The 23,568-nt window shown below is 34.6% G+C and overlaps 3 protein-coding genes across 3 annotated transcripts; 2 read left to right on the forward strand and 1 right to left on the reverse strand.

The window, feature by feature from the left end:
- The first annotated feature begins 369 nt into the window (after positions 1-369).
- On the forward strand, positions 370-807 carry LOC147075433 (uncharacterized). The gene has a single exon (XM_085942497.1). It carries the CDS (start codon positions 370-372, stop codon positions 805-807), a length of 438 nt encoding a protein of 145 aa, XP_085798623.1.
- A 3,496-nt stretch (positions 808-4,303) lies between these two features.
- Positions 4,304-7,555, forward strand: LOC147075434 (ATP-dependent 6-phosphofructokinase, platelet type-like). Its single transcript, XM_085942498.1, has 2 exons — positions 4,304-6,137; positions 6,558-7,555. The coding sequence occupies exons 1-2, from the start codon at positions 4,304-4,306 to the stop codon at positions 7,553-7,555; spliced, it is 2,832 nt and encodes a 943-aa protein (XP_085798624.1).
- A 192-nt stretch (positions 7,556-7,747) lies between these two features.
- LOC147075435 (DIS3-like exonuclease 1) lies at positions 7,748-11,576 on the reverse strand. The gene is made up of 3 exons (XM_085942499.1): positions 11,200-11,576; positions 8,157-10,132; positions 7,748-7,758 (listed from the first exon to the last, which is right to left on the reverse strand). The coding sequence occupies exons 1-3, from the start codon at positions 11,574-11,576 to the stop codon at positions 7,748-7,750; spliced, it is 2,364 nt and encodes a 787-aa protein (XP_085798625.1).
- Between the last annotated feature and the right edge of the window lie 11,992 nt (positions 11,577-23,568).

Here is a 23,568-nt window from a genome sequence, read left to right on the forward strand (position 1 = left end):
TATATAATCCATCAAATATATTTTCTTGGCAAATTTTGGCATTTAGATACCTAAAAATAAGGTAGTAAATTCCAAAACTGAGTGGCAGTCCAATAATTACTATATTATTTCATGTGGTATATGCGGTACATTTTGAATCACAGTGTAATATTACCTCTTGTTTTACTCTTTGACACGCAATCATACTTATCTCATAAAGATTTGTTATTGTTGTGGAAATCATGCTGCAACGAGTAAATAATCCGTGATAAACACACATCACCATGAATTGTCGCCATATTATTCTTTTAAATCCATAAATAAGCACGTCTATTTGATTATGAGAAATTTTCAATTTTTTTCAAAAATTTTCCAAATCTTAAGCCCATCATGGAAGATACAAATGTCGTAGAACAAAAGCCGGTCGTCGAAAAAGTTGCTGGTGGAAAGGTTGGTGTTTGCCATATCTTATCAACCAAAAATGCCACGTTCATCCATGTCACTGATTTAACTGGGCGTGTGACCTATGCCAAATTTACAGGTGGTATGAAGGTGAAGTCCAAGAAAGATGAGGGATCTCCATATGCAGCCATTCAGGCAGCCCAGGATGCAGCAGATAAAGCACTTGCTTGTGGAATAACCACCTGCCATATAAGAGTTAGAGGAAGAGGAGGAATCAAAAGACGCCATCCAGGAGCAGGAGCTCAATCTGCAATTAGGACATTTATTTCTACTGAGGGAATGAAGGTGGGCCGTATTATGTGCACCACTGGAGTTCCAACTGACACATGCCGTAGAAAAGGTGGTCATAAGGGACGTAGAGTATGAATAAATCCGTTTTATTTTAAAAACCATTGTGTTTTTTGGGGGCTTCCCTGAGCATGTGCCTGTGGAATTATTTTATTGATTTGTATGCAAATATCACACCTGTTGATGTGTCGGTTGGAGTGCCTTCTCGAATAACCTGGTCGCTGATCAGTACATTTGCTGATTTTTTTGTATCATGAGACTTTTCTGGATATATACAGCAATACCATGTATAGTGGCCAAAGTTCATCTGGGTTCCAGAATGGCAAATTGCCGATTCTAACACAAAAGTTTCGGATTCACAGCCTGCTATCTTGAAATTGTCGGCTTTGATTGATCCAGTAAGTTTCTGAATCTCTGAGCCCACAAATCTGTATCTTTTTACACAGACAATCAATTTTTCAGGCCTCTTATCAAATGTAATTTCCGGGATAACTTCTGAGCCACAGCTGCACTTGATTTTTTCCGTAAAGTACTCCTCAATCGAATCACTAATCCTATTGTGAAAGTTAACGAATAAAATTGAGCCCGACTCGGAAATTCTGGTCTGTTTTGAACAGGCATCACACTTAAGAATCTTTTCAAATTTAAAATTGCACAGATCCGTGATATTTTCAACCAAACTAGAGTTTTCATATTTTTCAAAAAGAAGTTGTAGGAATTCTGAGCTATCCTGTTGGACATTCTTCTGGAACTGTGGATTTTCACTGTAGAAAATTTCTAAAAAATCCGAAATATCAATGGAATCGAAAGTCTGACCAGAATCTGCATTGGCCTTTGATTTACCAATATCCGCACATCCATTCTCCAAGATAGAAGGATTTGACTCCAGATCTGGGCCTGTATTTGTCGATTTAAGTTCGTTTATGATTTTAATGAATTGACAAAGAAAACAGCTCAGGGGATCATTTTCACAAACTATGAAATGCATTCCAAATTCCCTTGGAAACGTGTCGCAAAACAGTTGTAATGCTGTGGCAATAAAGCAAGTATTACCTGAGTTAACAATTCCCTTAAAGGTTCTTGAAATTCTGATAGAATTGTGTGATTTTGGGGAATCTGTGCTGTCTAAAGTGATATTGTCAGGGGTCTGGTGGTTGTCGCATGACTTTAAATGTTTTGGTGAATCATTCCGTTGATTTTGACCAATAAACTCAATAAGTGGTATATTCTTAATATAACTATCACACAAATAGCAATAGATGGTTAATGGATCAGAAATCAAAACGGCTTGGCTATGATTGGTTATGGTTTTATGCTCGCCCATATGCCCATTCCCCACCTGTCCATATTGTTTTCTACTGCAGCCTGTAAACTCACATTCCAGGCAACTCCATAGTTTGTCAGTAACGTCACACTCATCACATACAATATGGGGCCTTATATATACCTTTTCAGATTCTAAAAAGTGGGTACAGATGGCCTTAGACTCGCCATATGAACTATTGTGAGTCTTTACATTCATGATTTGGCGGGAAACATGCTCATCAATCTCACCCTCCATATTTACAGCCAGGAATCTGTCATTTTCTTTAAAAATTTCATAAACTGTTCTACATTCAAATTTATTTCTGTGAAATTCTACATGCTCTTCACAAAGCGAAAGATTGCAAGAGCAAAATGAATTCGTTTGTTTAAAGCAATAGGCACAATTTTCCCTAAAGCGAGAAACCTCAACACTCATTTTTAAGGGTATAATAATCCAAAATAAATTTAGTATTGATTTAGATTGGTATGGCCATAATTTGGTATTTTCTGATCTTCAACCCAAAATAGTGCACTGTAGACTCAATTGAATAAAATTCCACTCTCTGTGTGTCAATGCTCCAGAGCATACTTTCTTATCTCCTTAAAAAACACTGCTTCCAATACCTATTGAGCTTTAGTTGTTAGAACTGGCAATTAGGCTTTAAAATACACTATTTTAACTCAACTCCTCCAAGTACAATAAAACCCCAAATAAAGTTTAATAATAATTCATTCATTTTTCTTAATACCATCAAGCAACCGACTCACACGATATAGCTTGTTAGATATGCCATTGAATACCCCATAAAATAAAGAAACACTATGGCATTCATGACAGTGGGTTATCAGATACTTGATCAGACTGATTTTATCTTCGACTAGATCATCAGCCACATAGGTCAGATGGTTAATTAGGATGTTCAGGGGTGAATTTAAGTATTTAATCAGCCCCAAATTTATGAATTCCTCAAAGAAGAAATGTCCACAGATGGTGCTAATATCACGGTTTAAAAAAGTTTTAAGATAGTTCTTGTCAAAATAGACAACTACCCCGGCGAACAAAAAGTATCGAACTATTCTCAAAGCAGTCTGACAGACACCTAGTAGGGTAAATCTAAAACAGAGAAACTGGAAATATCCTGGAAATTTGTATATAGTTTCCAGATCACTGGCAACAAGTAGCTTTTGGTCTCCAAGGTTGAGTGCTATTGTAAATGGAATGATCTTATTACAGCCATAAATAGACACCTTCGTGGGCCCATCGATGTCATTAGCCCTAGATACCTGCTGAAAGATGGTTTGGAGTGAAAGGTAAAGGAGTTCTTTCACTGAGAAGAGAAATGCCATAAAATAGCTTGAGTTGTGGTGTAGCTTTCGTTCCATATACACTTTGATAGTCATTTCCAATGGAGCAATAACAAAGAATATCAAAAGAAGAGTCAAATTGGAAGCCAAGGGCATTGTGAGTTTCGAAAAGTACGGGATTGGAGCATCCTTAGGAATATTAAATCCATCCATCAAAATATTCTTTACCATTGCCCTAGTCTCTATGTATCTAATAAATGCAGTTTGAAGATGTAACAAAAATATCTCGTAGGCTTTCAATCCCTGGTAAAGTTTTGGATAGAACATCTGCATTCTTAGAGTCTTCTTTTTTAAACTTTGGCAAACTGCTGGAAAGATTAGTAGTAGTACAAAAAGCATAGAGATAAAAACCAAGACAATATGGTTTATATGATGCCAGACCGAATGGGTTGAGCTATGTTCAATGTGTTGGATAGCATCATTATAACTTATAGATCTGCTCATCTCGGCATTTGCAAAAATTTGGTGTTTAAAATCATTGATTTTGAAGTAAATCTGATATCTTATTTCATAGAGCAAATCCAAAACTGGTAAAAAAATCAAAGTTATTAAATATGTTCGGTTCATAATTTGGGTGATTTTCATAAAAAATTTCTAAAAGAAAAATTTGTCCAAGGAAAACGGTAGCAACTTCTGTTAAAACATAATTGAGGCTCTTCAAGACTCATTTGCAGCCTAAACAAGCGAAATTACTGAAAATACAATTACTTATTTTTACATAAACAGTTTTGTAAGAATTAAAGTTAGTGGATAAGGAAATTTTTAAAGGAGTTAATATGCTCACATTTTATGGCTGACATGACACGTCATGCTGTGTGGATATAAGACTATTTGAAGATATCCAATCAGAACTGATCAAAATGACGTTTTCTGGAATTATAAAAATAAATGCTGTAACTCCTTAATGGATCCGAAGAATCATAAGGAATGTGGTTTAGGGGGCAGAGGAGGAAAACACAGGGAAGACGATGAAACAACCATATCGGATTCTGGCACCACCGTTGGTAAATCCAAAAGAGACATCTATGAATACTACAGTGACCATCCAAGTGTAATTTTTTCAGGTCCAAACGACATTGGCATTTCCGACATGATCGGTGCAGTCAAAGATGGTCAAGAGTATATTTCTGGCATTTCCGAAGTAATTCTGTACTGCAATAGCGAATTAGTGGACAAATCAGTTCTATTCTATAGGAATTTGGGTCTGAATGTGTCTACTCAACAAATCGAGTCAACATCAGAAATGTACCATAACCATCCACAGGCAAATCAATCTCAGCCATTGGAGTCATTTATAAAGCTAAGCCCATCAGAAAACTGTAAAATACTTTCATACAATTCCGCCAAGAAGTTGTCACTTCTTATTGATTTGGAGTTTGTGGTGGATTTCTTTAGAAACAGAATACTTTTCGACAAAACACAAATTTCAGATCCTCTAGGAAATGTAGTTGAAATAAAGGCATGGAATCGTAAGGATATTAAAATAGCAATTCTAACAAGTGGAGGGGATGCGCCCGGAATGAATTCAGTGGTGAAATCTGTTGTTAGAACAGGAATAAAATATAATATCCCTATATATGGTGTGTATAGGGGATTTGAAGGATTAATGAATGGTGATATTAGAAAGTTAAGTTGGAATAGTGAGACACATAATTCATATTTAGGAGGAACAACCCTCCTCTCAGTTAGGAGTGACAAGTTCAAGACGAGAGAGGGTAGAAAAGAGGCTGTATTGAATCTGAGTAAAAGAGGAATCAATAATCTGATAATTATTGGCGGTGATGGATCCATGACTGGAGGATTAATTCTCAAAGAGGAATTTGGGGAGTTGGTTGAGGAATTGGAGGCAGAGGGTAGGTATGACAATCCAGATCCAAGCTATAATGCTAGGAGAGAAGACAAATTGACTGATGAAACTTTACCAAGCACTGATATGAGTGTGGATTCGTCCTATAAGTATCTTCATAAGGCCACTAGAGCTTGTAATATTATTGGAGTTCCTGCCACAATCGACAATGATGTTTATGGCTCTGAGATCACAATCGGCTCAGACTCATGCTTGACACGGATAATGGATGCAGTAGATAATCTATTGTCCACAATGCGTTCTCACAGAAGAGTCTTCGTCATTGAAACCATGGGGAGAAACTGTGGGTGGATTGCACTTCTGTCGGCCTTTGCAGTCAACGCAGATTTTGTTCTACTTCCAGAGCACATTTACAGCAAAGATGGGAAAGATTACTGGAGGCAAGAACTAATTAAATCAATCAAAACAGCATACAACAACCACAAACCGGATATTCTAATATTTCTTTCTGAGGGTGCTGTAGACTTACAATTCAATAAGATTGATTTAGAAACGGTAGTGGGAACAGTTAGAGAGGCTGGGTTTGATGTGAGAGGACTCACACTCGGACATATTCAAAGAGGGGGATACACTAGTGCTCAGGATAGAATTATAGGAACAGTGTCTGGGATTAAGGTAGTAAATGAAATATTATTAAAGCATAGCTTTAAACATGAAGCATCTGGGCAGAATAAGCAGGCCAATCGTATAGATGGGAGCCCACTTTCCAGCAAAGCTGATTATTCATCAAAGGAACATGATATTTCGTTTGCAGAGATGATTGCGTATAACTGTGATGAATATTCATTTATAGAAATAGAAAAGGTTATTTTCGAAACCAAAAAACTGAAAGGATTTTACGATTCCAAAGATTTCAAGAGCATTTTCACATGTAGGCATCAACTTTTCAAATATATCTTTAACCATTTTGAAAAACTAAGAATTAATAAAATTAGAACGATTTTTACAGAAGGAAGATTCGACTATCATATAGGCGAAGAAAGAATTTTTGAAGAAGTTAAAGTGCACAATCTTTTCTCCAAAAAGTTTGTTAGAATCCCACGACTATGCGATAGCGCTAAAGGTGCCAATGGAGGCGATTGCACTGAATCCTCAGGATCAGCTGATGCTATCAATAGCAATTTTCAGGATATTCAAAAGGTTACTGTTGGTATTATTATGGATGGTGTTAGGGCATGTGGTATGAATACGGCCATAAATATGCTATGTGAGATGGGAATCTCTTCTGGAGCCAATATTCTATATTTTCTACAGGGATATGATGGGGTAATTTCAAATCAACCTATTGAAGCCAAGCTATATGAATTTTCAACAAAAATAAACGATGGGGGTGTTGGGATTGGTTCATCGAAGACAATTCCCCCGATCGACTCCATGATTTCAGCCCTAAAGTCGTATGGAGTTGATACTCTGGTAATCATTGGGGGAAGTAGAAACCTAAGAGTGATTAACGACTTCAAAAAGTTCAGTGACATCAGTGCGATACTGATTCCAGCAACTAGTAAAAACAATATTCCCGGAACCAGCAAATCCATAGGAACCGATTCTGCACTCAATATTATTACTAGATCCACTGTTGCAAATAAACTATCGGCTGCTGCTATGGAAAATACAATATTTATGGTTGAGATCGGGGGAGACAACTGTAGCTATCTAAGCATCATGGGCGGGATAGCCTCATCTGCTTATGAAGTCCTTATTAACAATGTTGAGTGTTCTAAAGAAAACCACTGTGGAGCACAATCTGAATTCACGAGTAATGCCAAGGTTGTAACGAATGATACGGATAAGGGACAAGTGTGTGCAGATGAGACTGTGCTGTCAAAGCATAGTTCTATTTCAGCAAATGCCAGTAGTTCCACAGGGAGTACTGATGATTTAAAATCTCTGGGATATCTGAAATCAAATTTGGTTGAAAACTTTGGTGATTACAAGAGATCATCAATTGTTATTTTCAGAAATCAGAACACATTTAACAAAATGTCCACAGAGAGTCTGTGTAAATTGTTAAGACATGATAGCTATCAAATTAGTTATAGTGTTTTTGGACATTTGGAAAAGGGATTATATCCCACATTTATCGATAGAGTTAATGCCAATCTTCTTTCGATAATGGCTCTGGATCAAGGTGTTAAGGCTGGACAGCATTGTGGAGTAGTTGGATTCAAATGTACAAAACCACACTTTACCAATATCGAGACGGTTTTAGAGATGTACAATGAGGATTTAGAAACAACCAAGTGCCCTTTCTGGTTAAAGTACAAGGACATATGTGGATTTCTAGAATAATAAATATTTGATTTTGGTGATTTATTAGCAACTATGCATATCCATACTTGAAAAGACATGTATGTATATACCTATATTCCAGAGATTAATCCAAACATTAGTTTGTGATGGTAGTTTTGAATATTATTAAAGCTTCAACTCTATGATATTAATGATCATTAACAGACACTTTTAAAAGAATCAGGAATAGCATTAATTAAATCCTGATAAAGAAAAGAGATACTGATTGTCTAAGGCTAATTTATTATTCTAAATTGCATGTTTCTATCCTTACAGAATTGTTCAAAGGTACCAGAGTATTCCAAGTCCAACATTTGGTATAGGCTATACAAATTTGTACCTTGCACAGTTACTTCTAAACCTATTTCTTCTATAAAGATTGACAATAAATTATTCTCATCAATTTTTGTAATAATTCCGTGTGATCGTTTCCCGAGACTCAGTTTCTCAGCCGTGTAGACCTTAGTGGCCATCCTCGAAATATTCTGAGCATTTCTATGGCGCTTATTCATCCAATTACATGCATTTTTACTAACAAGCCCATTCAAATTATCGATCGCACTATAGCAATCATCCAAAGGGTTTGAACACATCAACCCACCATGATCACCTGCTTGTCTTATCATTGACAGAATAGTCTTTACTGTCCTATGAACAACAATATCTGGATACCTTCTGATGGGAGATGTAAAATGTGTATAGATATCGGCAGCTAATCCAAAGTGCTTAAAATTGCTTTCTTCCCCAGATGAGTAATAGTACGCTTGTTGTAAGCTCCTGGTGATAAGATTTTTAAGAATATTTGTTGAAGGAATGAAGCCAGAGCCATCGGTATTTTGTATGTTGATGGATTTATGGGCACCATCATCGACTGCGATACTATTTTTGGAATCCTCACGTCCTTCTACCTCCCTTAATATTCTGTTGATCTCTTCTCCTGTTTTTAAATCAACATATTTCTCTTCTCCATTCTCCATAAAAGGAATTTTTATACTGCTAGGCTTTGGATGTGCTCTTAACAATGAATATTCTGGATTATGCCTATAGATAAATTCTGCCACTGTAACATTGGCGAGCAGCATGAACTCTTCAACAAGATAGTGGGTGGGGATGTGAATGGTTGTGGTTTCGCCACGATTCAACTCCAATGCATTTTTTTTGAATCGATTTGATCGTAATTTATCTGCAATAAGCATAAGCGTATTGATGGGATCTTTTAATCTATTCAAAGCATGACATGAAGCACTACTCTCCTCAGACCCATCACAAGACCTATCGTTGTTTCCATTATTCATAACTAACTTGTCGATCGTTTCTTTTTCCAATAAGCTGTTTGCCTGCTCATAACTAAGTGATGCCCTGCTGTTTATTAACCCTTTCGTAATTCTGTACTCCAAAATACTGAATGTCTCTCTTTCCAACTTCCAAATTACTGAAAATACTTTCCGGAATTTATTCTGTACAAGTGAACAAATGTTGGAACTAAGAAAAGGCGGAAGCATATCGATCCTGAAATGGTCAAGATAAACCGAAGTCGATCTAAACTTAGCAATATGGTCCAGTAAATTAGAAAAAAGACCTGGAGAATCTTTATCAGTCACATACTCACTAACATCTGCTATGTGTACCCCAACTTCAATATAGCTGTCATATTCTACACAGTGTAGGGCATCATCAATATCAGTACAGCCTTTAGGATCAATGGAGCAGACATCCAGCATTGTAAAATCCGCTCGATCACCAAATTGCTCGCAGGAAAGAATCTCCTGGGGATTTGTAATACTATTTATATCTGGATCATTATTGATAGCTGGATCATCAATATGGCACTGAATAACAGAGGAGGCCTGCAGACCAATATTAATAATGGAAGAGGCTAGAGAGTCTTTTTTACCACTGTTCTGATCAACAGATACACCATCTAGTCCCAAATCCCACTTATCCATATAATAATCCACCCCGTTCTCTACCAAAACACCCTCTATTTCATCGTCAATATTCCCTGAAATTCCTAGTATTTTTATGATAAAAAATTTCCCATTACTGAAAATGTATAAAACCAATCTATTCTCATATATCTGTGTATCCTGGACAGCATACTCAAACTCTGAATGTCTCGTATCAATAGGTCGAACACAAATAGTCTTGTCATACGTCTTATCTTTACAATTGCTACCAATTATACTCACAACAACCCCAACTCCAATTTTGGTTTTTCTATGAATCAAACCAGATATGGCATCACAAATATTTAATCTAGTGTCTCCAATAGCTGGATTGGCCTTTAGCCGTTTCAAATACTCTGTCAAATCGATTTGGTCTGAGTGGAAAAAATTACTATTTCTAACATTGGTCACCTTTATTCGTCCCTCGGAGTAAACAATATCAGCATGGTTATTGTTCAATGGATCAACCATAACAGTTCCCTTAAATAAATCACTTTTGGATGACTCATCTACAAGCAATGGCTCTGAACTGTTTATATTCAGATGAATATCAGCCATATCTGTTTTAGAAAATGTTATTGGAAGATTGTGTGTTCCAAGAATTCCAAAATTCAAATGTGGAAACTCTTTCCTGTAAATGCCAAGAACATTTTGATACTTTATATCAAAATAGTCTGAAGAGCTGCAATGATTGTTACAGTTTGATAAAGTATAGATTTTTACATTACCATTCGTATCTGGTTTATCTTGAGTATATAAAGGATTGACGTTATCCATTCCGCTATCATCCACGGATTTGAATATACTGTATACCCCATCTGTAAATCGATCACAAAATAGAACAAATTTGTGAAAGTACCTTTCCACCAAGTTCCTATCTTTCAGTTCTGAAAAATCAGACTCCAAAATAATATATGAAAAGTCAGGAGAAAATATAACGAAAGGATGGTAAAGAAGAATGTCTAGGGTCAAAATAAGATATTTTGTCGAGTCTTGCAATGTATTCTCGAGCTCTGATATCTCTGGAAACCTATCAATCCTTTTAGACTCTTCTAAATTCTTCTTGACTATGGTACTCTTGTAGTCCCTCATACTTTGTAATGGATTGTGTGGATATATTATTGCATTCCTAACAATATCATATTCTAAATCTGTTCTCAAATGTGGTTTCATTGCATGTGTGTATCCTTGCAGAACATTTCTGTAGACGTTGCCAGTTTTAGACATTCTATGTGAAATAAAATTGAATGTGATTTTATTTTCGGAAGTACCAAGAATCATAAATGAAGGATGAAAAAGTATAACAAAAAACTAAGGAGAGTTTATTAAGCAAAATCCTACTAAGATAGGAGGCACATTTAATAAATAAAGTATTAATCTTCGAAGGGATGTTTTGTCTTTTTGATCACTAAAAACCTGACTGAACACTAAGCTTAGATTTCTTCAATCACAGTCTTTTCATCAACAGGAAAGTATCCATGCTCTATTACCCCGACAATATTCTTGCAACTCTTAATGAAGTTGATATCGAATGGTATGAAAATAATAAAGTTTCCATTATCAGTTAGAAATGGAGTGGCTTTAACCTTTTTTAATTCAAAGTCTAAATTATACCGGTTTTTTATAATATTGGTTACATAGAAATATGCTTCCTTGGCTATTTCTATGGGAACCCTTATTGTTGAAATATCATTGTACTCTATCAAATCTCCATTCCGATTGGGCAGAGTCTCCTGAATCCTCTTGTGCTTGTGTACAATTATCACATTCTTGTTACTGATACTATAAAATATCTTTTCCTTTAACAATGCTCCACCATGTCCTTTAATTAAAAACGTATCACTGTAAAAATCTGCTGAATCGAAATAGACATCAATTTCCCGAGGAAGAACCTTCAGGTTGAAGTTACCAATCAACAACTCGGTCTGCAATGAGGTCGGCAGATAGGTTTTAGCTGGATGCAGCACCTTTGAAAATCGTTCCATGGTGGATCCTGTGCCAATGCCGATAATGTGTTTAGTTCTGGCATGCTTAATAAAGATTGACTCCAAATCTGATTCGTCCTCAAGTGTCATCTTGATTAAAGGGGAAGAAATGCTTTACTTTTGAGAGTATATTTAACCAATTAAAAAAATAGTAACCATAGGAGTGGAAAAAGTTTTGTTTGTAACCTTATTAATTTAATAACCCGGTAGAAGATGGCATCATGGGATTCTCACTTGCATGATCATTTTCAAGAATTACTGCCTCTGGTTTCCCACTAGCATATACCACTGAAGAAGGGTGGTTTTCTGCTGGTGCAGAATTCGAGTGCCCAACCTCTGAGGCTGGATGTGCTGTTTCATCGGCTGAAACCCCTTGATCTACATCATTTTGGACAGATAATGAACTTTCATTATTGTCTCCAGGAGCAGTCTTATTTGCTGAGTTGTCATCACCACTCTCATTGCTTGGATAGTAGCGCAAATAGCTAAATACTAAAATCCCAATCATTAGCAACAACATTCCTATGGCTATGGCGAGCTTGGTGTTTTTTACGAGCATAGTATGGGTGAATAATATTAAAAAATTTTAATTCTCTTTTAAAAAAATTGAAAAATTTTTCAAAATATATGAGAAGGTATAAAATATATGAGAAAATATACAAAATGGTAGAAAGAGAGTTAGTAGAATTCAACATCAAGCATATTAGCTTTATAATCAATTTATTCGCTTTGTTTTCTTGTTGACACAGTAGTCCCTTCTGTTTCTTTTATTTCCATCTGCTCCTCTTCCAAATCTTCTGGACTCATTAAAGCCCACATCTCTGTCTACTTTAATAGAGATCGAATCAATTTTGTATCCGGTAAATATTTTCACTGCCGCTTCAGCCGATGAAGGACTTGCAAACTCTACAAATGCAAATCCACAGAAGAAGTATTCATTATTAATGCCCATGATGACCCTTTTAATGGGGCCACACAGTCCAAACAAGTGCCATATTCTCTCCTCGCGTACATGCAAAGGAATATCGTTCACGAAAACGGTTGGGCTGGCTTCCAAGGCTGCCAAATATTCATCTGGTGATCCCGCATAACATCTATCTATGTATGGTGTTTTTTGTGGGAAATACTTTGCCAATCTGTCCATGGGTGGCTAAAATAAAAAATATGAAAATAACGATCAAACCCACTCAGCTGGACTGAGTAAATGGTTCATGTTTTCTTCCATCATAATTAATAGATGTCCCGATGCTTCAGCAAAATAATGGAGAAAATTGTAAGCCCCAAGTGATCCCACCCATTCACATTAAAATGTGCCTGCTAAAATAAATCACTGTCTTGAAACTCAAGATAGCTTGTTGGTAAGGTCCACTCAAGTGGTTGGCACCATATCAAAAATTGGGAGTGTAAGAGATAGCAAGAAGTGGTTTGTTTTCAACAATAGTAAAATGATAAATACTCATTATTCATTAAGAATATCCTCTAATTTATTGATTTTTTCTTGAAATAGCCAATGATTCCTCCGTTAAAAATGCTGTAGTGACCTTCTTCGCAACACAACCTCCACAGAGTGATCCCCCATATGGTCTCGACACTCTCTTGTCTGATAGCTTCTGTCTTCTGAATTTTGCTGGCCTCATTGCTGCAATACTGAGAAGAAGCTGATTACATTCGTGGCATCTATGCTTCTTGGATTTCTTGCCAACTTTCAAATTCTTCATCTTTCCAGTGACTGTTCTAACTATCTCTCTACGATTTCCTGCATTCTTATAGGTGTTTCCCCTGTGAATTAAAACTGGCAGCATTGGGGTAAAATTTTAAAAAATTGAAAAACAAGCTAAAATGCATTAGTGTCGCCAACCACTGGAAATTGTTCATGCTGATAGCTCTTTGAAGTGTCCTAAATCTTTAGACCGGCAATTTTATCATTAAATAGTTCAGTATCAATTCTATAATCAGTCATCATTGCTCCGACAGATCCCTTTAAAAATGCAACCACTACCTTAAGATCTTTATGTCTTCCCTTGGCCTTTAGAATCTCATTTTCCGGTAACTGAAAAATACTAATACCAAATTGACGAGCAAGCCCTGAATAAAATATGTTATTATTCCCAATGACAAATATATACTTGATATCCTTGTGTCTTTCGAAAAGAATCTTTGGCGAGAATATAGTTTCAGAATCAATCAGATCAATTACCGGTCCATAATATGTCTTAATCCTATGGATCTGACTTTCAAACAGGTTAGGGCTCATGGTTATTTTAGGGGTGACTGATTATTATATTTGGTAGTCCAATGAGTGATTGTAAAAGGCTATTAAATTGTTGTGGTGTTTTTAGACAGGCGATTTCTTGCTTTTAGAAACAGCTTTAGTGTAAATAGTTTGCTCAGCCTTCTATTTTGCTCTTATAATAAATTTTGGGTGAATCTTTATTCTGCAACTTCTATAGTCTCATTTCCAATTTCCTAAAGGCATTAATTATTTTTATCAATTTTTATTTTGACTTTTTCAATCCTCAAATGGCTAAACAGATTAGAAAAAATCAAAAGAAAATTGGTTCTTCCAAAAAAGCAACCAAGGAGAACATACTTGCACCAGAAGATATACCAGTAAAAGAGGATGTACCAGCAGATGTAGAGTCTGATATTGATGAATCAAAAGAATCAGAAATTCAAGAGAATAGGGAAGATAGTAATGAGTCATCAGAAGATGAAAATTCGGACGCTTCGAGTATTTCATTCAATTCTAAAGAGAAGGAGGAACTGAATAACGCAGTACAAGATATGGAAGATATTTCGTCAGTGAGTCAGTCTAAAGAGGGAAATCCAAAGAAATTTAAGCTTGATAAAAAAGTGGAACATTTATCTGAAAGTTGTGGTAAATTTTCTAAAGCAAAGAAGTCACAAGCTAAAGATTCTGATGCGGAGGTTATTGATGAGGAAGTGAGTGAAAGTGTTAGTCTAGAGACGGGCAGCGGAAGTGGCGATGAGAATGAGGAAGAAGAAGATGTTGCCAGAACAGTATTTATCAAGGGTATTGATTATGATGTAACCGAGGATCAAATTAAAGAAGAAATGGAAAAATTAGGAACAATCGTTAGAGTAAATGTTCCTCTGAAGCATGATGGAAGTAGAAACAAAGGGTTTGCTTATGTGGAGTTTGAAAAGCTTTCTAGTGCTTCTTTGGCCAAGAAAATGAATGGAACGATGCTTTTGGGCAGAAGGATAAATGTTGATTCTGCTAAGCCTAAGGAAAACAGATTAATTTACACAGTTTTCTGTAAAAATTTGTCCTTCAACACCAAGAAAGAGGAGATTGAGAAGTACTTTAGTAAGTTTGGAAAGGTTTTCAACATTTCCCTGCCAATAGATTTGGAAAATGAGGGTAGAAATAAAGGATTTGCTTTTGTGGAATTTACAGATGAAAAGTTGGCAGCCAAAGTGGCCAGTGAAAAGCACTGCATAAACAATCGTCAGATCTATTGTAACATGGGTAACAAGAATGAGGATAGAAATAAGAAAAGATCTGATGATAGGCTATATGGTCGTTCTGGAGGAAATATGAATCGAAGAGAAGGCAATGGAGATAGGAGAAATAATGACGGCTTCAGAAACAAGCATAATTTTAGCGACAGTGGAGATAGGAGAAACAATGATGGTTTCAGAAACAAGCATAGATTCGATGACAATGAGGAACCAAAACAGAAAAAGGTTGGGAAGTCCAAGAAAGTTGTTTTCAACGATGAGTCAGATTAAATTAAGTTCAGGATATGCCTTTATTTTTAAATATGTAATGTATGAAAGTTAACAGTTGCAGGAAATTGACGATGAATAAACATGATTTATTTTCTTTGGTTCTCCAGGTATGAAAGGGATTCATTATTTAATATAAGATGCATCAATGTATAATATTCTTTGTCTTTGATGTTAATATTTCAAGACTTTAGCTAACTATAAACCTGAAGGTGTTTTCCAAAGTACATATTAAAAAAGGAATAAAATGGCATTCCAACATCTATTAAATATGTAGAGCTTTTACAAATATGATTTATATGCCATTTTTCAATTTATTTGGAGGAAAATCATCAGTTAGACCTAAGGTAGTCCCTGTGATCAATTAAAATCATTGATCCAATGAACATAAATATGGCTTTAGATAGATGGGAGGTAGAGAAGAGATTTTGGAATTCTTTCTGGGAGAACACCTTACTGATAAATCTTAATATTTTAATACCTATCGTGAATACGAAGAGGATTCTGCTGAATGATGCAAGCAATGCAAGTAACAGAATCGTGTTAACCCTCTGATTTGTCACATTTTCTCGCAAGACTTCAATAAATTCATTAAACTCCTTTCTTAGTCTTCCAAGGAGGGTTGTTCTCTTTGCTCTACAGATTACCCTATACTTCTTGCCATCTTTTTCTATCACATCTGATTCTTCCTTGATAATTTCAGTAACTTGAATATTATTCAGCTGAATGTTGTCTGTGAAGGTGGTTTGAATGGCTGAAAATTTAGCTTCATCGTTGATGTGGTTAAAGAAAGAGTCATCGATAGGATAACTCTGAGAAGAGGCCTGTTCTAAATTAGAATGCTTTGAAATAGAATTGGTAGATTTTAGCGATGCTGGGCTTCTACTGATAATCACATCTCGAGAAACTCTATCTCCATCAATATTTGCCATTTTCTCAGATTGATCTTCACCTCTCAAGTTTTCAATTGTTAATTTGCAGTTTTTTCCAAGAACTCGAAGGGGTGTCATATCACCAAGCAATTTGCCATTTACAGAAATAATTAGATTTTGTGGATTATCTTCGTTAATTCGCTTTTTCAGATCTAAAATGGTTTCGTTTGTTGTCTTCAGCTCCATCTCTACTTCCTCATTCATTCTCTTATCGTAAACTGTAATCTTGGTTGACATAAGGGGGGTGATGCCGGGCATTTTATATTTTTAAAGGAGAATTGAAAAATAACATTGGTAAGAATGGCAGATTAAAGGGGAAGTGGAGACAAATAAACACAAACATAGACAATTCATGATAAATGATCATATATTTGACCGTGAGGAACAATTCCTTACTGTTTCAAATATCTATAATGCTTGGAGCCCTCAATACCAACAATAATAGGTGAGATATGCATAATACCTCAAGATCATACAATATCATAAGTTTGATGAGCGTTATTGAACAATGGGACAATTATTTAATTCTGTTGGTGGAATATGGAAGACTTAATATGAAAACAACTGCAGAGAACAAACCAGACTTCATCAATTGCATATATATTAACTGTTGCATTTATTCAATTTTACTACTGGTAAATTTTATAAGCTACAATGAGTAAGACAACAATGATTAGTACCAGTACCAACAAATTGATGGAATAATAATGGGATGATGGTTTCCTTTTAGTAATATGTTGTGGTGGATAGATTATTTCTATTGTTGTTTCTTCAATGATCGGATCAACTAATATTCTCGGCTCGTTCTCAAGACTAGAAGTTTTCTCTACTGACGGATCTATATTTTCCACCTGAGGCATTGCGGACAGATCAGTTACTTCAGATTCAGTAGATAGTTCTGTTGTGTCACTCATACCTGAGTCTTCGTTTAATGGTTGCATTCGTCTTTTTTTAGACGATTTGCATATTTCATCGATTGTTGATTTAACCTCTTCTTGTAATTGTTTATAGCTGTCGTCATCTACTTCATCGAATAAAACAATATTGAGAGGATCGTCAAGTAATATTCTTTGGATTGATGATATACTTTTGTGTTTTTCAGCTGTTGGAAACCACGGCCTACTAGTTTTGATACTTCCCTCAGCCTTAATTGTATCTATTGATCTCTTAATCAGATCAAATTTCCTTTCATATTCCTTAGTTACTGAGTATATCTCCTGCAAATGAGGAGGAATTAAAAAGACACCATTATTCCATAAACTTAGTACATATGTTTGAAGTATATCAGACATATCAATATATTTTGAAACCAATCTATGCTCCATAGCAAATATTCCCTCACCGTTTCCATTTACAAATACCATAACATCAAGCTCTTTCCTTGTAGATCCATCTGATAGAGTTTGTATCACTGGTTTCAATCGTTGCAATCCATCCATGTTGAATTCAGATGCTTTATCAAATAATTTTTTATAAAATGGAAGATTTTCAGAGCAAGCTTTACAAATACTTAAGGTATTTATGTTGAATTGATCTGTAATATTGACTTCTATTACATTTTGATCTGCAACACAAAAAACCTCAAACTCATTAGAATTGCCGACTTTACGTAGAATTAAAGCAATTTGATCCATCAAGCACTCCAATCCACAAGAACTTCCATCCTTGGGATCTTCGACCTTCAAATCAAATTTTCTATAACAATATTTTTGTTGATCATCTGTAGATTCGATACTGGCCGAAATCACCACCAATAGATTGATCAGTTGGTTTGATAAGAGCTCCATAGAGGGGATCTCATGAATAGTGTTAAATGACTGTGGTAAACCCCTTATTACTGTACAATTTCCACTTTAGGCCATTGATCAATTGGTATATTTGAATATCATAAGATTGTTATCGATGTCCTTAATAGATATTACATTATAGTTTTTTGTATGATGGTTTACCAATATATTCTTCCGCTCAAGGATTTACTTGAAATATGTGCTACTAAAAATTCCAAACGTTTAGAACATCTGACCCATGGGCTGATATATTAAAACACAACAACGACAAATATGACTTTAGAAACTATCACAAATTAATGGTTTGATATTAATGCCGATTAAAAGGTTTAGAGAATTAAATTCCTTAAAAAACACAATCAATATTTCAATACAAGTGTAAATCATCTTTATTATTCCCTTTGATAGAAAATGTACATTGCAAGCCCTATGTCAGTTACAAGTACTATTATTGCAAAAATCATTACATTTATAAATGTAACAAACCTCATCATTTTATTAGTTGATCCCTTCGATGTAACTGTATTTTTTACTTCATTTGCTTGTGGAGAGGATATTGATGTGTTTTCTGACGCTTTCAAATTCATCCCATAATTCTCGGCATGTGCTTTGGCTTTATTGTACAATTCCTCATTAGCTTTATAGAATACGACAATAGTAAAAGGATTCTCCACAACAGCTGTTGGAATGCGGCTTCCATTAAAGTTACTTTTTGTTACAAACCATTCTCTTTTCATTTTACTGCTCCCAGGATCTATTAGGTTTACAATAGACTTTTTCATTGGAAGGTAGTTGGAATAACTATCATCTTCAATTGCATTGACCTTCCCCTCATCAATATTGACAAATCCAAGATCAGAGTTCGAAATACCGACTAGGAGCGCCGAAGAATTCTCAATCCAGTTAAGTTGGTTTCCCATGTATTTACCTTTTCTTATAAAAATTCCTTCGTTTGTTGCATTAGTAAACGTTTTGCACTCATCCTTAAAATATTCTTTACCATCGTCTCCAATACATTTCAGTTTTTTAAGAGTCTGCAGGTAATTCATTTCATGTTCATAGGCCATGTCAAATATTCTTTTGAACAGGGGAATTTGACCTCTACACTTATTACAAATACTAATAAAGTCCTTTTTTGATCCCCCTTGTGATGGAATATTTTTCACAAAATCATCCAGGTTACAATATATTTCGAATGTATCTGCACCATCTTTCTGTCGAATTAACGTGATTTGACCTAATAACTTCTCCCATTGACAAGCATCTTTACTTATAGGATCTGTTTCTTTAAGATTCACATCAAATTTTCTGTAGTAATTATAGGATTTTTGTTCATCACTCGATGTGGCTGATGCGAAAATATACCCCACAAACAATAAAAGAAGTTGATTTGTAGAACTTTTCATTGGGGCTTAATAGATCCATTTCTTTAAATAACTCCTTTATAGAGTCTTCATAAAGGAGGCAAGAGATTTAAATCATGGATTATCATCAAGATCCGTCTATTGAATAATAGCAGTCCAACATTAATTTAAGTGATCAAAAGCATGCTTGTTAAAAAATTACCTTTAGATGATGTAATTGAATGGAGGATTTATTGTTAAATTTGCTTCTTAACCTAGAACAAACTATTTTCCCACTTTTCGAATCAGAAATCAGTTTATTAAACTATTTCCATTTCCGGATATACTTCATTGAGCATCCCCATCTCTCCTTCCTCACATCCTTTTAATAGTTTACCATACATAATCTTGTTGGTTGTAATACAAGGATAAATCCTCCTGATCAATACTTTTAGCTTGGGGTTTTTCAGCCAGGAATTCACAATATCAAATTTTTTACAAAGCTGTGAATCCTTCAATTTTATCAACAAGATTCTAACTATAAATAGATCTTCTTCGTTAGAAATAAAGAGACAAATTTTTACGAAGTCTTTCAAATTGAAAATTGACAGATCAACGCTCCTGACAATCCAGGCCTTAAATAGAAGGTTTTTAGTTGAAATATTATCAACCAACAATTCATAATGCAGTTTGAGCACGCGGGACTTGGAAGAGTGCTCAGTCTCCTTAATAAAATCTCGCCCACGTATCTCTTTTCCTTCGTTATGTATATTTTCATCTACATCATCCGATGATATTGTCTTTAATTTATCAAAAACCATTGCTTCGCTATTACTTTCAATTAATTTAACCATTTTGCCAAACAGGGTATCATCATAGACACTGTCTAGGCATTTGATCATCTCAGCAATCATATTATCGTCTATGATAAATCCGAAGTTGTATATTTCATATTTTATATACTTCAGAGGATTTAAATAAAACATAGAGTAGATTCGCTGATAATCAATATCAGAGATATATTCTCTGTTCAGCTTTGAAAGAATAAGACAGTTGAGATCATCCAAGGTAGCTCTTTTGAATAGAATATCTAGTAGAATGGAATTAAGCCTGATTATAGTTGATGAATCCCTTTCCTTGACTCTTTCATCAGGTCCGATCTGCAGAACATTACAATCCTGACCAAATGCCCCTAGTACAGATATTAGTTCCGTTAATACAATATCATTGGAAGACTGTAATAAATCAAAAAAATCTATTTCCTTCAAAATTACCATATTGTCTCGTAGTATTTCAATTGTGCTATCCTGCACTTTGTAACCGTAAAACTTCTCACAAATAATCCAACAATACAATTTGACTCCGATGATTTGAATATTTGTATTGCTATTATCGCACATAGTCTTGATACATTTGAAAAATTGCACAACGGACTTTTCTAAGCCATTGCATGTAGGTTTATAACTAGTTGCCAGTGCTTGATCTGTAGATTGGTGTGCTTTTGTATCTTCCGATTGGTTTTTTAAACATTTTCCAATCAACTTTAACCTCATGGCTTCAACTATTTCATTATATCTGTTTGAGTATTCATTAATAACCATCTCCACATCCTCGCACAAAATTATAACACACATTAAACCAGAACGATACTTTCCCCTATCTTCCAGGATTTTATTATCTGTAAGAGCTTTAACTAGTCGATCATCGATCTTAATAAGTTGATTAAATATTTCTTTGTTATCTTCATATGACACTTCATTGTAATAGCAGCTATCTCTAATAAACCGCAATAGATACTTCATATTCTTACTACCCTGTAGACTTTTGAATAAACTGGTTAGAATATTATCAAAATTCGGTATATTTCTATAATCCATTTGATTTTTAACTGTATCATCACCTTTCCTCAAAATATATTGATTATAAATCTTTTCAAACACACTCTGTTCTGAATATTTAATTTTTTTTCTAGATATTGACTCTTGCCCCATTTGCGATCGAGTATACTCAGCCTGTGACATAAATACTCTTTGAGATCCAAATCTATCTGATTCAACTAATAAGCACATATGACTATTAAAAATATTTTCTAAACACCTTTGCCATTTCCTAAAATTCACATAGAAATTACAAGTAGAAAAGATTCCATCCTTGATCAATGTACTCGCGTTTCTTTCAGTTTTAGGCTTCAAGCCGATACTTTCAGCATCGATAGTAAATCCCAGTTTATTGTACATTCTTGTCAATCTGCCCTTATATTCCTCACTCATTAACCCACTTAGACTATTGTCTTCATGTATAGATGTAGATATAACATTGGGTGATTTACACTGATTCAATTCATAATTATATTTTAATACCCCCACAAATTCTTCAAATAGCTCCCCATCTCTGTTTTCATATATAATATTTCTTTTTATTAAATATCTTGTGAATATTTCCAACTTGTTGATTTGTTTGATTTTATGGAAAATTTCCAACTTTTTTCTATCAAATATCAAATTTTTATTGAAATTTTTTAGTAAATTTGTGATATCTGAATTAATATTTGTAAGTCCCAAATAAAAGAATCTTTCTGGCAAATCCAGCAAATCACCGAGTGATACTAGGCCATGCTTGCCAGGGACTCCTTCTTCAACAAATTCCTTCTTACAAAACTCTTGGAATAAAATTATCCTTTTGATAAATGAATTATCTTTGTTTTTGATTTCATTTAAAAGATCTTTTGTAGATAAATTAAGTTTCAGGTTACTTGTCTGTTTATCAGCCTTGTAATAAGACTTCACCGCTTTATATAAAAAACCCCACATTTCCTCTGGGAGACCACTCTGGAATAACGAAATTACATCTAGATTATTATTGATAATGTCCTCCAAACTGCTTGCATCGATGATAGTTGCATCATTCACTGTCACCAGGTCATTCAAGTATTGCCATCTTTCAAAATCATCCCCCAATCCAACTACTATTCTTAATAAAAATGATTTACTGGGTATCTTTGCAAGGTATTTATAGTTATTGAATTTGATAGCAATATAGTATACGAGCTCCAGGAGATCAACGGGAAATACTAGATTTGCTGAATTTTTGAATGATCCTTTATCAAACGTATTATTATTATCGGCCTCATTTTCCTGAAATATTAACTCATCAACATTCTTTAAATGGCTATCTTCAATCAGCCATTGGGCATTTTGAGAAGTTAAGTTGTACTGCTGCGTGGTTTCTGGACACACATTTAAAATTCTTGAGTTAAATCGAACAAATATATTGAAAATATCTGGGTTGATCAGATCCGTAAGTGAATCTATTGCAATCCCGAGAAAGAAAAATTCATCGAAAAGGAGCAAATTATACTTGTTATCTTGTAAACTCAAACCATTACTACTACATTTCTTGACTAATCCATTATTTATATCAGTATCAGATGAGTCACAAGATCTACAACTCATAATCTTTGAAGCTAATTTGTAGCCCCGTTCAGTTATTTCATTATCCCATCCTCTAAACCTATAAATCTCACCATGCATCACCCTATAAATAATATCTTCAAGCAAGATGCTTCCATTTGAATGCGAATTCTGATCGTCCATACTCATAAATGCTTTGGATGAAGTTGAAAAGTTGCAGAACACATCAATAACTTCTCGTTTTTCTCTCTTCAAATATCCCTTTACAACATTGTAATTCATATTGTTTAATTCTTGTTCCCTCAAAACACGCAAAAAATCTATTATATTATATTTTTTGTTATAAAAATAGGCCTTCAATGCAGAATCTTCATTTGAATATATAATATCACATTCAGATAAGTTACCGGAAATATACTTTGCATATAATGAAGAGTTCTTGATTGTGGAGTCAGAAATTTGGCGAATACACAACCTCCTAAGTTTATTTATAGCCATGAGAATGTCTTTAGCCATTTGATCGAAGGGGTAGTTTTAAAAATTTTACTGAAAACTAAAGAAATTGGATATGATAGAAGAATATGATTACATATTTATCCTAAAATGTTTTCAATGTCTGTCATTTAGACATCTTTATACTGGTTTATACATACATAAGAATCTTTTACAATTTAATATAGTCTTGATAATACTCATGGTGTTTTTATGATAAATGAGATGTAGGGATACCTTGTTCCTTAAAAACTAATTAACTATAAAATACTATTAACTCAGATCAAAGGATTGGGAGTATAAAACAAAAAGTTGTTTAGTAAATATATTTATACAAATATTACCAATAGTAGTTTCTTAAATCT

Source organism: Rhyacophila brunnea, unplaced genomic scaffold (assembly GCF_057557595.1).
Source record: "Rhyacophila brunnea isolate RB1 unplaced genomic scaffold, BYU_Rbru_1.0 scaffold_145, whole genome shotgun sequence".
Taxonomy (NCBI): domain Eukaryota; kingdom Metazoa; phylum Arthropoda; class Insecta; order Trichoptera; family Rhyacophilidae; genus Rhyacophila; species Rhyacophila brunnea.